Here is a 16,777-nt window from a genome sequence, read left to right as displayed (position 1 = left end):
TGAGCGTTGACATTTGAAGCTTCTGACATTAAGAAGGGATCAGCTTTTCTGACTCAACTTGTTTGGTACTTTCACTCATTAATGTGGCTGAGAATATGGAGTTTTAATGTGCCGAGTGTAAATGACTCAGAACTTCCAGCTCCATCATCACCAACACATCTTCATATCATCAGATGTTTGAAAGCTATTTAAACTAATAATGCAACAGAGAGACAGAACATTGAACTAGAGTATAATTATAAAATAAATAGATACACATCATTCAGCAGAATTAGATTGAAACAAAAGTATTTCTATCAGCAGGGGAAATCTTATTAAGTTTAAAGCTTTCATTTAATGTGCACTCATTTCTTTCCTACTTGAAAAGTTTTACCCCAAAGAAATAAATACTTCCAAGGAGGTCTGCAATACCTGAAGAGAGCCATCTGTTTGCATTTCCATTCATATCAATGCCAGTTGCTCTGCTGGTGCAGGACCCCTAAAAAGCACAGTGTGTGATTTCAAGTTTACCAGCTTTGCTATTTGGTGCTCAGTTGTGCTGAGGAAGTTTTAAAACAGGAGAAAGTCAGTAAATAAATATTATGTCTACCATGATACTGCAAAAAAAAAAAAAAAAAAAAGTATATATTATTATTATTATTATTATTATTATTATTATTATTATTATGTCTACTATGACATTGCAAAAACATTTATATATGTATATTTATTATTATCATTATTATTATTGTTGTTATTATTATTATAATGTCTTATGATATTGCAAGAATGTCTTTTGATATTTATTTATTATTATTATTATTATTATTATTATTAAATCTACTGCAAGATGTATTTATTATTATTATGTTTACTATGATAATGCAAAAAATAGTAATGTTTTTATATTTATTATTATTGTTATTATTTTGTTGTTGTTGTCTACTATGATGTTGCAAAAAGCATTTATATTTTTATATGCATTCTTATTTTTATTATCATGTCTGGTTATTATTATGTCTATTATTATTATATTATTATTATTATTATATGTGTCTGTTGCCAAAAAATATATCCTTTAATAACAAAACAATATTATTATCTAATTAAAATTTGGTTCTTAAGTTCTTATCCCTCTCCACTCTGGGAACATTTAATGATAAAAATAATATTATTATCCATTTTTGTAATAATAACAAAAATAATTGGGCTAAAACATCAAACAAGTAATATTATGTAAATATATTACGTAATAAAAGTCTTATTGGCAAAATAGTGACAAAATAATCTTATAATATTGATTACAAAATAAATCAATAAATACCTAAATAAATGGGAAAGTACACTGCAAAAATGGTGCAGAAACTATTTTTGCGCAGAAATTGCTAGTGAATTTTACAAACAATTATAAAGTACATAACATTAAATTAAAAGCAATTTTTTTACAGTAAAAAAAACTGTACTTTGAAATGGTACTTTCTTGTAAAATGTACTCAATTTTTGTTTAATTTACAGCTAAACATTAAATACAACTAAAATATTTTAGCAGTGTATGATAGTTGATATATTATTAGTTTACTTGTAGTGAGACATAAAATTACATTAAGTTTTCTAAATAAAATTTTTCTCTATAGAACAATCATTATTCACAAATCTTTAACGGCTAAATGCTGTGACGGAATCAAGCATTCAGTCCCAATCTGTGCAAATAATACAGGTTAACTGTAGTTTAGCTGAAGTGCAATACTACGTCAACAAACGAGAGCGAGTCAACAACCTGCAGACAAGTTTGGCACTATCTCCTCTCAAAATAACAATGCTCTCTGTACCCACGGCTGTCAACATCAGAGCGTAATCCTGCTTGACAAGAGCATAGACTCTACGTGACGCTTCATTCACATTCCAGTCCCATCATATCATGGTCCCTGCAAACACCTGAGAGGAATCTCTGTGCGGGGCCCCGGTTCAGGAGCGCCGGTCAGCAGCCAATGTGTGCGCTGATAAAGTCCGCCGATGTTTGCGCATGGCTTAACCTGCATGCGGTGGTCAGGCCATTTTTTTTAAAGGCATCATGCTGTATCATTCAGTGGACTCTGAGCCGGGCTGACAGGGCCACAGAGGTTCTTTGAGCTGTAATTCAAACTCTCTCACCTCCTGTGTGATGCCCACCTCACTTCTGTCAGTTCATGTCAGCCCATAAAACCCCACAACCCCTTATGCACTTCTTACGCATTGGCAAATGCTTTTTTGTTTTCTTTAGGCATAAATCTAACAATACATTTAACAATAAAAATAATCGAATTATCCAATTTAGTAATAACAAAAATAACTGCGCTACTACTGCTACTACTATTAATAATAAAAATTATTATGTATTTTAAAGTATTTTAATAATAATGTTTTAAGCCTCAATAAATAGTAATAATAATTATTATTATTTTATTATTATTATAATGTATTTTAAAGTACTTTAATAACAATGTGTTTTAAGCCTCAATAAATATTATTATTATTAATAATAATAATAATAATATAGTAGTAACAAAAATACACATTTTTATATACTACTAATAATAATTAATTAGTATTTTTAATAATAATGTATTTTAAGCCTCAATAAATAATATTTATACATAATACTAATTATTATTAATATTAAACATATAATAATAATAATAATAATAATATTGTAATATAATTATTATTACAATAACTGTTATACATTTGTACAATGGTTACAATAACATTAATGATAATAATTAATTAATCAATATTACTACTACTACTACTACTACTTTCTAATTATTAATAGCAGCAAAATTATTATTATTATTATTATTATTATTATTATTATTATTATTATTATTTATTATAATTTTATTATTGAGGCTTAAACAACAAAAAAAAAAAACTATGGAAAATAACCAAAAAAGTTGTATTATCTTATTAAAGTTTAAAATTATTATCCCTTTCCACAATAACAATAACAATAACAAAAATAATTGGGCTACTACTAATAATAATAATTTCAATTTTAAAGTATTTTAATAATAATGTATTTTAAGCCTCAATAATAATAATAATAATAATAATAATTAATATTATTATTATTGCTAATATTATTAAATATCTAATAATAATAAATGCTGACTACAATATAATTACTACTACTAATAATAATTGTTATATATTTGTAAAGTTGTCAAAATAATAATAATAAAATTATAAATAATAAGTAATCAAATAACAAATCAATATTGCTATTAATAATATTTTTATAATTAATAATTAACAAAACTACTACTACTACTACTCCTAGTATAATACTCCTAATACTATTATTATTCTTATTCTTATTATTAATTTAATAATAATAATTAAACAACTTAAACAACAAAAAATACAACAGAAAACATCTAGTTTTACTACCTTAACAATTTGGTTCTTAGGTAAAGTTCCTATCCCTCATTCCCTCTTCACACTGGGAATATGAAGAGAATGTCTTTTAATATTAATGCGTTTCAATAATAATAATAATAATAATAATAACAACAATAACAATAATAACAGTTGTTGTGAAAGTAATAAAATTATTAATAATCATTATTTTTATCATCATTGTTATTATTCAACTTTAAAGACTATTTTATATTAGACTTTAAAGACAAACATCCAATGAAAAACAAAGCAAGTTTTATATCTTATGAAAGTTTGATTCTCAGGTAAATTTATTTTGTTTAGATACAAGACAAAAAATCTTGATTAAAATTTTAGCAGTGTTCTTATCCCTCGTTCCCTCTCCACACTGGGAACATGAGGAGAGTCCTCATTACTGCCATCAGCAATCATGGAGAACCTCTTAAGAATAATTAGATCATGTCTGAATGTGATCTGGAATGGGAACGCTTCACATGAAGAACCCTCCGTCCTTATTCTGATCTCCTCAGAGCCAAACCAAAGCGGGACTATTCTAATGCGGCAGGAAAGCCTTTGCATGCGTTCGCTCACACATCCGCACCAAACGCCCAGGGCTGAACGCATTAAGTAAAACCACAGCACCAGCGTGCTATTGATCCTTCACACAGGCTGTTGCTCTTAAGGGAATTGATAAGAATCATTTTGAAAGAGAAGTAAACCTTGATGATTGTAATCGGGAGATATTATCATTGATTTTTCCGGCCTTTATTCCATTGTGTGCCAAATAAAGAAGCATTTCATTGCACGGTGGCTCTCCTCTTCCCCTATCCCACTCCAAGTTAATTCACATCCTCTCATTAAATAGTCCATACGGCTGTGGCCTTTTCACTGGAGGCGCTATTGATATGCACCCTGCCCTGCCAGTCTACACACCCAGATTATCCAATAACAAGTTACGTATGCAGTGCTGCATTTCCAGAATTTAATTAAAACTATAAATTAATAAGTCTAATAGGACCTGCATAAATCCTATTGCACAGCAAGGTCTGCTTTAATTCCTTCCTGATCTCTTTAATATAAGATTACACAGTGACTAAGAGGGCCTGCATCCTGACGTGTTTTGAATTAGGCCACATGTACCTCTCAAAGAGGGACATTTATGTCTCAGGCTACGTCACGGCCAGGAAGTCAGTCAACTGATGAGGTTTATAATAGCACTACTGTATTGGGTGCTCAATTAATAATGCCAGCTACGTAAACTGTCTCCATAAAAATCATAATGCAAAAGCACTTTTAAAGGAGAAGTCCACTTCCAAAACAAAAATTCACATATAATTTATGTGTAGATAAATTATGTTTAGATAAGGGTCTTATCTAGCATAATGATTGGTTATTTTAATAAAAATAATACAATTTATATACTTTTTAATGCCAAACGCTCATCTTGTCTTACTCTGCCTGAACTGTTTTTTTTCCAGTTCATGACAGTTAGGGTATGTTGAAAAACTCCCATCTCATGTTCTCCCTCAACTTCCAAATCGCCCTATATCGCTGTTTTACCTTTTTTTGTTAAGGGTGTTTGATCTTCTTTAAATGTTTACTTTGCAAAGACTGGGTCGGTACTTCTACAGCGATGTAGGAGGATTTTGAAGTTGAGGGAGAAAATACGATTGGAGTTCTCAACATACTCTAACTGTCTTGAGCCAGAATACACAGAGTTCAAGGAGAGCAAAGCAAGACAAGCGTATGACATTAGAAAGTATATAAATTATATTATTTTAAATAACCGAATAATGAAAATAACCGATCGTTTCGCTAGGTAAGACCCTTCTTCCTTGGCTGGGATCATTTACAACCGCATTTGGGATCGTTTGAAGTCACATTTAAACTGCATTTTGGAAGTTCAAAATCGGGGCACCATATCAGTCCATTATATGGGGGAAAATGCTGAAATGTTTTCCTCAAAAAACTTAATTTCTTTACGACTGAAGAAAGAAAGACATGAACATCTTGGATGACAAGGCGGTGAGTACATTATTTGTGAATCTTTGTTTTGGAAGTGAATTTGCATCTATCACATTTTTAGACACTTGCTCAACTTAATTGCTCAACTCAAAATCAAAATCCCTCCACATTTAATAATCTCATATAAAATGGAGAAAGAATAAAATGTTTTAAATTATTATTACAATGACTACAACTGGGCTAAAGGCACCTTTGATATTATTTTCCTTTAACCAACTAGATGGCAGAAAAACACTTTGCAAAACAACCGTTTTTTAAGATACATGTGCAAATTTGTCTGATCCTTGAAGCGATTGCGGGCAACAGTGCTGCTTGATCTAATAGGTGGCGTTTTTAAAAATGTTTTTAATGATTTAAATGAGAATCGCTAAATTTTGATTTTGAAAATATTTTGAGACAAATGTCTTTTTAATGATTTTCAGTTTTGTTTAAGATAAGTAAAGCAGCAATTTTTAAATAACGAAAGAACATGTAAAAGTATGGTATATTTGGGGTAAAAAGCACCCCTGCTGTTGGGGCTAAAAGGCACAATAATTAACATGATAATTATTAAAAGGCTGACTTTTCCATTTGTTGGCATGACATTGTTAGATTCAGATGGTAAATATCATGTATTATGTTGGGTGTCCATCTTAGAGATAATCACCATGTTTACAATGAAACCACCATATTTAAAAACATGATATTAAATATCAATAATAAAATATTAAAAAAAAATATATATATATAATTTGTTGTTACTACTGCAAATATATATTTAATTACTATAGGATCTCTTTCAACGCTTTCAGAATCTTCACATTTGAACGTGATTTTGTATTTCTGTATTTTAAAATGTTTTATATTAACATTTTAATGACAGTATATTTATTAAACAAAAAAATAATTCTTTAAAATAAGCAGAAAATAGTACAAACTTCGCTAAAGTGAACAAGTACTAACATTATTTTAGCTAAAGTATTTGTATCAATACTGATACCCCATGTGCCACCTCATACATTTATAGGATTTTAAACTTAAATTTTTAAAGGATTTAAAATTTGTATGATTTATTTCTACACAAAATCCGTTATTCCATAAATGTTCATACAAACGTATATTTTCTGCACTCATACATTTTGGGAGCAGTGAAAAGAATTTTTAAAATATAATTTATTACTTTTTATTATTATTATTATAATTTTTATCATTATAAATGATATTATTACAAGTTTAATTTTGCTGCTGACGCAGAAGCTGGCATGCATTGAGGTACTGAACATGCGGCAGAGAGAAACTGTTGAATAAAATTGTTATTTTTGTTTTTCTTTGCCCATAAAAAGTATTCTTGTAGCTTCATAGCATTACGGTTGAACCACTGATGTCACATGGACTATTTTATCAATGTCATGACTACCTTTGAACTTGGTAATTTTGTTGCTGGATGGTCAGAAAGCTCTCGGATTTCATCAACAACATCTTAATTTGTGTTCTGAAAATGAGTGAAGGTCTTACAGGTTTGAAACAACATGAGGGTGAGTAATTAATGACAGAACTTTAATTTTTGTGTGAACTATCAGTTTAATTTTTTAATATATAATACATCTAAAGTATTATATACTAGTAATATAGCATTACATACACAGGAAGGTGCTAATTATAAATTATGAATAACTCAATTGGCATCGTTATAATTATAATAGCCTAATTAAACACTGTAAAAGTGATTGCTGCGATTAGTTAACACAACTTATAATTCAACATTAAAACAAGTAATGTGTTGTTTCAACTTGATATTCATCTCAACAAATGTTGTTATAACTAATTGCAGCAACACTGTTGTTTGCTTACCTTTACCCACATTGCTCCATCTTAACATAATAAAATGCTTTTGCATCAAATTATTTGATCAAAGTTCCCAGTACAACTTTTGTTTGTAAGTTATGAGAAAGATAAACGCTTCCCCTAAGGATCAAACTCAATAAAGGCGCTACTTCAACTTGAAGAAAGTTGCTCATGCTTAAAAAAAAAAAAAAAAAAATCAGTAGTAGTAAATGAACACGCTGCCATCTAGTGGTAAGCATCCTATATTCAATGAAATCACTATAGGTTTAAGCTGGAAGATGTAAGAAAGTGTGGCTGCTCTCTTGCATTGCAGTACATCCAAAACAAGACTAAACGTTTTTTAGGAAAACACTGTGTTCGTTTGCAGCTTAAAATGTGAACATTCAAGTCTGAAGGGACTTACACATATACATATGCTTGTGTAAAAGACCATACAATTGCAGTTCTTTTTATGTGCTATTAAATCAGGAAGCATTCACACTGAAAAACTGAAAAGTCTAATATTGTGTCGTGATCGGGCACCGATGTCCTGTGAGGTCAATGAAACCCTGACAACTTCAAACGTATACCAACCACCACACCTTCATTTATGCATGAAAAATAAAAATAAGCCACAAACAACATGCCACAAAAATAAGCCTGTTTCAAGGTTAGTTAAAGCATGCCTCCGGTGGAAAAACAGCGGTAATCAGGATGGATTATATCTGAAGCAGGCCCGGGGGTAGCGTGCATCTCTGAGCATATCACCTGAGCTGTGCACTGGCAGCCTCTGACAGCAAGGGTCAGCCTCACCTCCAGAGACCCGCTCAGTGTCACCTTCAGCAAGCACTCAGCCATGTGTCTGATCTGGGATCCAGCTGGCTACCCTGCCTGACCTCGGCTGCCTGATCAGAGCGAGGTTCAGACACCTGAAACAAGTCTCAGGGTCATCTGGAAGGTCAACGAAAGAGTCCAAAGCAGAAAAATGCTCTACATGTTTTCACCTTTGTGTCTCGAATCAAAGCTTAAGAACTAATCTGAAGTCTGGGTCAAGTTACAAATTACATATTGGATTGTATTATTCGTGTCGCATTTGAAAACAGAATCTAGCACAAATAAGGCAAGTACACACAAAATCAATAATTCAATAAATGTATTGAATATGCTGAGATGTGAAATGGAGAAAGAAGTGAAGGCAATGCATGCCAATTTGTTCTCATTAGCACATCGCACCCTATAAGAAAAGAATTTCTATTTATTTTACTGTCTAAGTAAATGCTGCAGCTTTATAGGTTGTAGTGTTTTTTTTTTTTTTTTTTTTTGGACGAGCCCTGAGGCCCCAAAAGCCCCAAGCAACAGTATCGTTCCCTAAAGTGGTTACCAATCTTACCAGCCTTCTACATGTACACAACACACAAATGAGTTTATAGCTACTATCTTTTTAGAAGGCATTCAGGCTGCTGTCTTGCTCTCACTTCGCCACAGGGCTTTTGTCCAGAGTTCTATTTAACAGCAACATGCTTCTCTTTAACTGCCGTATACTATACTGTGTGTGGCATTCAGAACTGAAACAAGATTTTGCATTTAAAAATCCAAAATTTTAAGAAATTCAAAAGATCAGTTAGACAAACTTTGAATTTCAGGAAGATCAATTAAATTAATTCTCAAAAACAGTTTAAAATGAAGTCATTCGAAATAGTTCAAAAGAGAGGAAAAAAAACAAAAAAAAAAAACAATAAAAATTATTCAGCTCCCTTGACCTGCAAGACATTTTGCTGCAGAGAACAAAATTTTGTGAAAACAATTCAACAAACGCATCAGTACACATTATTATTTTTATTATTATTATTTATATTTAGTTTATGAATACACATTTGAGTAATTCTGAGAACGTAAGTTGATGAATAATTTGGGGGGGGGATCTAATTGGCTCTAAATTGGCTCTAATTGGCTCTTTCCCTGCAGGAAAGTCCATTGATCATTAGCTTCAAACTTTACACCAAAGGCATCACAATTCTTGCTAAAAAGACCTGATACTTTAAAAAATTCTGCATGTCCTTCATACAGTCATGATTTCCACTTCCTGCTACAGTAAAACAATCCCATAACAGGACTGGCCCACCTCAACAATAAAGAAGGTGTTCTTCTGCTCATAAATTTTGCCTTTTTTGCACCAGACATACTGCTGAACCATGGGTCCAAAAAGTTCCAGTTTGGTCACATCACTCCATAAAACATTCTTCCAGTGCTCCACAGGTCTATCCAAATTAATTGTAACATATTCAAGTCAGCTTTTTATGTTCTTCTTGGTCAAGAGTGGTATTCGGCCAGATGCCCCAAAAAAAATATTATTGTGCCTGCTGCACCCATGGTACGGCAGCAAAGTTCCTTGATTATTACGCTGAAATGAGAGTATAGTTCCTAGACATATCGACCTAGAAAATCGCAGCTTTTCATTTTTCATCCATCTTTATACACAATGTAACTACAGAAGAGTCAAGTTTTAAATATGAGAAATATTAAAACTCTTTGGTCATTTTTGAGCGAGATGCTATCGGTCTCATCAGATTCAATGACCTATGCTAAGCTATGCTAAAAGTGCTACTGCCAGACCCGGGATCGGCTGAATGGATGCGAAAACGGTAAAACTCAACTGTTTAACTCTAGCGGAGATGGAAAATGAGCCTATTTTTTAAAAAAGTGGAGTGTTCCTTTAAGACAATTTTGTTCCCCACCATATAGAAGTGACTAAAAAACAAAAGCAATGTTGAATAGGGGTTGAATAATTATGACATAGGTGTGTTATTAAAAATCCTACAACTAAAAAAATATCACATTATATATTGACTTTAGCACTTGTAATCTTGCAAAAAGTCCTTGATCTTCAGAAAAGCTTGTATTTGCAAAAGTACTGCAGTCTCTGGGGGTTGAATTTTGATTGCAACTGTACATATAAAAAAAAAAAAATTCTGAATGCATTACACATTAGATTTCTGTGAATTGCAATTCAGTAAATTGATCTATGAACTCACGTCTGCGTTTCTCAAAAGCATCGTGAGCTAAGTTGATCACAGAGACAATTGGAGAGAAAAACTGGCTAGATTGAATTTAAGCAAATTCTTAATTTTGCCCAACCCTGCTATTCATTAAACAAAGATGTAACAAGATGACTGCAAAACATTTCTTCACACTTTAAAAAGCTTCTTTCTAAACCCACTGGATCCACCCACATGAAGACTGTGGGAAGGTCAAAGTCAAGTCTTTTAATACTTTCAAAGTCAAGTCTTAAGTCTTAAAATTGTGTCAGGTTTCTGACTCACAGACAAGAATAAATCAGATCAAACACTTATTCATAATATTGTATAATGTATGACTGTTTTGGAAACAACTTGCATTTGAGGAGGGGAAAAATCAATCACCAGATGCTCATTAATTTATGATGCCATGCAACAATCAACCTCTTACTCATGAAGTAAAGTCCTTCTGCCAGGAATTTGAGCATTTGTTTTAAATTGAAGGATGATGTTTCTACTAGATTACGACTTCCACATTATGGACATTACATCAAATTACACAATTTTTAATGACACAATTTCATTCTTCTAAAGGCAAAAGTGTGGATCTGAAGGAGCTGTTTTGTGAAATTTTTGTTACAGCCTCATTATGCCCAGATAATAATGTAGTACAAATACTTACTACATAACTACAGAAAACAAACTACAGTTTCTAGTCAGACAGTGTTTATTAAAGAGAAAAGGCATTTTCAAATTCAGACATTTCTAAAAATCAGATTGTGTATTAAAATAACTGATAAAGTTAGTGAAAACCCACAAAAACCTAAAAACAGAGTTATACAAGCCAATGAAAAGAGTTAAATCCCAGATTAAGGCCTTGATCTCAAAAAGCTGTAGGTGTCAATGATATTCTTATGAGATCCATTCTTATACAAACCCAGAAAGCTGATCACAACCATGAATTATGTCAAGCAAGACTTTCAGATTTTGTACAAAAGGGTCCAGTGAGGGAGTGTGTCATGATTTGAATCCGTCAATTTCCAACAGAACTCTCTTTTGGCATATTTGTTAAGACCTGAAACACTTAATGCTTACGATTAAGTTGTTAAATCTGTATGATTTTAAGGACAAACAGGAGGGACTGATTTCAAAACGCACAACTCCAAACCCAGCAGCTGAGAACAGTCCATGTGAAACACTCAAGAGTCCATCGTCCGTAAAACAGCACGCAATTAGTCCGCAAGAGAAAGAGATAAAGTGCTTTTGTATTCACTCAGTGCTCATGCTCAGAAAACCCAATGTCAGTTTTTAGAGCAGTGTCAACACGTCAGAGGCTGTTGATGGTCTCAGAGCTTTTTCATCAGGACCCTGTGAGTGAACGATTACCATCCAAACATATACTCCATTGCTTTTGATACAAAACTGTCATCCTTTTTTTTGGTGTCTGTTGATCTGACACAACCTATAAATCAGAACAAAACAAAAAGCAAGCACTTAATATTAGCTAATGTTCAGTTGGGTTTGGGAAAACTACAAACCAGTTAAGAGATGGCTTTGGCTAGGTTCTGCTGTCAATAGATAGTTATTCAGACTATTTTTGGACATTTTTGTCATAACAATAACGCTAATAATAATAATAATAATTATTAATTAATTATTAATGCTATTAATATTTATGGTCAAATTAATTTTTAACCCTTAGTGATAAGTTTGAGTTTCCATGTGTAGTTTTATAATGTGCTTCTTCAACCTTAAATCGCAAAAAAAAAAAAAAAAAAAACATTCCTCTTTCCACAAAGCCTCAGCATTATCAAATGCATTATTATTTATCTATTTTCTACAGTTTTTTAAGCTGCTTTTGTCAGTTCTATTTCAATTCATTTGTTCAGCACTATTTGTGTGGTTTTAAAGGAGTAGTTCCAGAACAAAAATGTACAGATGATGTACTCACCCCCTTGTCATCCAATATATTCATGTCTTTCTTTCTTCAGTTGTAATGAAATTATGTTTTTTTGAAGAAAACATTTCAGGAATTACCTCCATATAGTGGACTTCTATGGTGCCCCCAAGTTTGAACTTCCAAAATGCAGTTAAAAGGGCTCTAAATGATCCCAGCTGAGGAACAAGAGTCTTATCTAGTGAAACGATCTGTCAATTTCTAAAAAATATAAATACAAGTTACTGTACTTTTTAAACCTCAAATGCTCGTCTTGTCTAGCTGTGCAATGCACATGCATACTCTGTGCAGTCCCGTTCAAGACAGTTAGGGTAGGTCAAAAAATTCCCATCTCATTTTGTCCTGGGATCATTTAGAGCCCTTTGAGGCTGCATTCTGGAAGTTCAAACTCGCAGGCACCATAGAAGTCCACTATATGGAAATAATTCCTGAAATGTTTTCCTCAAAAAACAATTTCTTTACGACTGAAGAAAGAAAGACATGAACATTCTGGAAGTGAACTACTCCTTTAACAACAATAGGTAGGTGGAAGATTACCGGTCAATTATACCTGGTAGTCGCTGCTGGATGCTTTGTATGCAGCACTGAGGGGTCTCATGACAGATCGGGGAGTTGATAGAGGGTGACTGGGGGTGCTGGGAGCCTTCACCGGGGGTGTGAACACAGAATTGGAAGTACTGCTCTTGTCGGAGCTCTCCATTACACTCTGCAAAAAAAAAATTAAGTTAATTAAAAATAAAAACATTCCTAAATGCAACATTACTACCGTTACAGTCACAACCACCAGAATTATTGCTTTTGTGCTTCTTACCTTATCAATACACGGTTTTACACCAATCATTATGGCTTCTCCAAATATCTTTCCATCTTTACTGAGAGCTTTTCGTGCCTGCAGTTTAGACTGATACTGGATGTGCATCCAGTTGCCTGTATTAGACATCTGTAAAATCAAAAAACAAACTTATAGAATACAAGTCGTATACAAAAACCAGTCTGCAGTGCTGAAACTCTCTGTACTTACCACATGTTTTAATATGTTTCCATACTGTGCAAACTGTAAAAGGATGTACGACGCAGATGCTGGAGGGAATCTGTGTACAAACAAATATAAAACACCATAAATCCTGACACATCATACGTCCTCTAATTAAACAAACAAATAAATGAATGAATGAATGAATGATCTAAACACACCCAAAAACTGTGACCCAGGTGTCATCTAGCAGGTCTTCCGAGGACAAAGCATCTCCTTGTGTGAAGAACGGATCTACTTGAGCTGGGGAAAGTGTTGTTTTCCTATGCTGCCCCGCGGGGCTAAACAAATTAGACACTAAAGGGCAAAAATAGAAATTAAACATCTATTTTTTTGACAGAACGCCTCATTAAATAAGTAATTAAACAAGTGATATTTACCTGTTCCTGGCGTCCCTGGTAGACCAGACAGTGGTGTGTGTGCTCCAGCAAATGGCTGTGAAAAACAAATTTATAAGCCGAGGACAAAATCTCATTAAAAACATTTTAAATGCTTCTTTTACATGAATTATAACAAATCCAATGTCAAGTGTACTTCACTAACTGGCCTTGCACACAAATGAAACATTTTGACAAACAAATCATGATTTGCCAATAACTTTCATACTAAAATTCATAAAAAATTAAAGAACAAATTAGATTACAACTTAGCACTACAATTGGCTGGACTGAATGTAAACAATGCCACTGAACTGAACGAAACTTGCATATTTTGCTGATTATTGCTACTGAAAATGGTCAATTAGTGTCATGTTTTGGGCTGTACTAATCGGTCAGACATTTGGAGTACTATAGACTGCCAAATGTTGTAACAAATTAAGAAGAAGAGTGCAAAAATCTGTCTGAGGAACAAAAGGAGGATTTCCATATGAAGAATATTCACAACACTCATGTTTGTTCTTATTTCTGGTCAGGTGAAATATTAGGCTAATATCTTAACACTGCTCGTACAAATCTTAACCACCTATTAACTTTAGTTTGTCAAAATATTGTGCCCTTTCCTGCTTACTGTGTCATTCTCTATATGATTTAGCAGCTTCCACACTTTTTTTTTCCATGCTTTAGCAGCATAAATTAGCAGAACTACATATTCAGGAGTACATTAACTATGCAATCTATGCTGTTTACATCCAAGTATAGTCAGTATGGCCACGCATCCAGGAACTGACAAAATCGTGATGTAAGTGCACAACCTCTAGAAATGAAAGGCTGTGTGGAAAGTCCTTTTATACAGACAGTTTGGCATTTCTTCTGCAAATTACTAACTTTGAACATGTGGTTTCTCATTTAAAATACTTCACTGTTAGGACAAGGTTAAAAACAACACTGATCTAATCTGAATGCAAAAAATAAGACATTACTCCTTGACTAACTGCTAGTTTGTCAGACTAGTTCTTAAGACACAGTCTTAACCTAAAAAGAAAATCATAATTGTTATAGGAACAATTCCTTAATACGTTATCTCTATGTTCTTCAGTAAACACAGAACATGTGTTTCAAACTCAAATTAAAATCTTTATCTTTCTCACTTGTTTGCGAGCTGCAAGCGGTGACATTCCCACACCGGAGCCGTTGAGGTCATCATAGATGCTTCTGACTGGAGGAGCTCCACTCTTGTCTTTAGGCGTTGGGACCACTGGCTGTGGAGGAGACCCACCTGATGGAGGAGAACATAAAATGTCTTACCGAGTAACTTCTGTTCTATGCATAAACAAATGACACATTCCTAATGCTTTATGGTATTAATAAAATAGTATTTACCAGCCAAAAGAGGAGACCTTGTTTCTGCCCCACCTCCTGTCAACCCAAAAGACCTGGGCTGAGGTGTGACAGGAGCAGGCAGGTCTCCCATAAGAAAGCCAGGTAAAAACTGAGCCCCAGGCTTGGGGGAAGTTGGAGAGCCGAGTGTCATTGGTTCAATACCTGTCATCAAAAATGTATATTCAGTAAAATACTTCTTGCTAATTACAGTCTAAAACCTACACTTGCATTTAACAACTCTACTGGGCAAGTAGGAACGTATACAAGTAAGAACAGTTTCGGTGGTTTGTCATTTATTTATAAATATAAAAAAACACCGGTATAAACGGATATTGTTTGACTTGTTATAAAGCCGATAAACGCATGCCTTCCTCCTGTGTTGTAGCGCTCACATTAGCACAGCCACAATTACGCGCGTCTCTACAAACGTATCCAACATATCAATATACAGACACAGGACTGGTTGTAAAACACGAAAACTTACTCTGGATGTCCATACTGGGTCACTAACACGACAGCCACTAAGAGAAGATTAGCCCCGCTTTGCCAAATAAAAAAAAGAGTGCAAAAAATTTTTGAACCAGACGGAAGTTGCGCGTGCTCTAATGACACAAGCGCGCTTGCACTTCCGCTTTCGCTATGCCAAAGCGCGCTTCTGTAGCGCCCCTGCAGGAAAGGATATGAAATAGATTTTTAATTTTGAAACCAAATTCGGGTTTTTGCTTTCTCTCACCTCGGTTATTGCAATGCCCTTTATACTCGCTTTAGTAAGAAGCGTATGGAGGTGTGAAAATACTGCAACTTGATTCTTACGAAAATTAACCATGGTTTTATTATAGTAAAAGTGTAGTAAGTATATGTTTACACTATCTGCCCATTAAGTAACGCTATAGGATTAATGTACGGTCCTTTTTTGTGGTTTTCAAGCACTGAATGACTAAACATCGCGATACGTTTCAGAATACTGACGAATACGTTCTAAACTAAGTTAGTGTTTCACGTTTTTTAAAAAGTAACCTGAAGATTGTTTAAACTGTTAGATTGTTTAGAATTAATCTTAGAATTAATGGGTCATTCTATGGAAATGTCTGTTTTTATGGCCTTTTACAGAAATATTACACTTGGAAAACACTTTAGGGTTGCAATTTCTTTATATGTGACCCTGGACCACAAAACCAGTCTTAAGTCGCTGGAGTATATTTATAGCAATAGCCAAAAATACATTGTATGGGTCAAAATGATTGATTTTTCTATTATGCCAAAATACATTAGGAAATTAAGTAAAGATCATGTTCCATGGAGATATTTAGTAAAATTCTTACTGTAAATATATCAAAACTTAATTTTTGATTAGTAATATGCATTGCTAGGAACTTCATTTGGACAAATTTAAAGGTGTATTTCTCAATATTTTAATTTTTTTTGCACCCTCAGATTCCATATATTTAACTAGTTGTACCTCGGCCAAATATTGTCCTGTCCTAACAAACCAAACATCAATCGAAAGCTTATTCATTCAGCTTTCAGATGATGTATAAATCCTAATTTCGAAAAATTGACCCTTATGACTGGTTTTGTGGTCTAGGGTCACATATTTTAAAATGAAACAATATGTTATTTGAACAATTACACCTTCTCGGGCCATTAATGTGACAATATTTGTTTTTAAAATAATTATATAGAATTCCAAGCACCACAAAACCGCTCGTCCCCACAGCCATGTACAGAGGAAAAGTGCTTTATTTTGAGTTCAAAAACAGGTTTTTCTACCATTTAAAATATAAGAATG

The 16,777-nt window shown here is 33.2% G+C and overlaps 1 protein-coding gene across 1 annotated transcript; it reads right to left on the bottom strand.

The window, feature by feature from the left end:
- Positions 1–10,955: 10,955 nt before the first annotated feature.
- nup35 (nucleoporin 35) lies at positions 10,956–15,604 on the bottom strand. Its single transcript, XM_051118435.1, is given in 10 exon segments — positions 10,956–11,674; positions 11,677–11,700; positions 12,746–12,901; positions 13,007–13,135; positions 13,217–13,286; positions 13,390–13,525; positions 13,609–13,663; positions 14,757–14,884; positions 14,989–15,150; positions 15,473–15,604. Coding segments are annotated over 10 exon segments (927 nt in total). The 5' UTR covers positions 15,486–15,604; the 3' UTR covers positions 10,956–11,620.
- Positions 15,605–16,777: the final 1,173 nt, after the last annotated feature.

The sequence above is a fragment of the Labeo rohita genome, chromosome 9, assembly GCF_022985175.1.
Source record: "Labeo rohita strain BAU-BD-2019 chromosome 9, IGBB_LRoh.1.0, whole genome shotgun sequence".
NCBI classification, from domain to species: Eukaryota; Metazoa; Chordata; class Actinopteri; order Cypriniformes; family Cyprinidae; genus Labeo; species Labeo rohita.
This window is presented reverse-complemented; position numbering and strand designations above follow the sequence as displayed.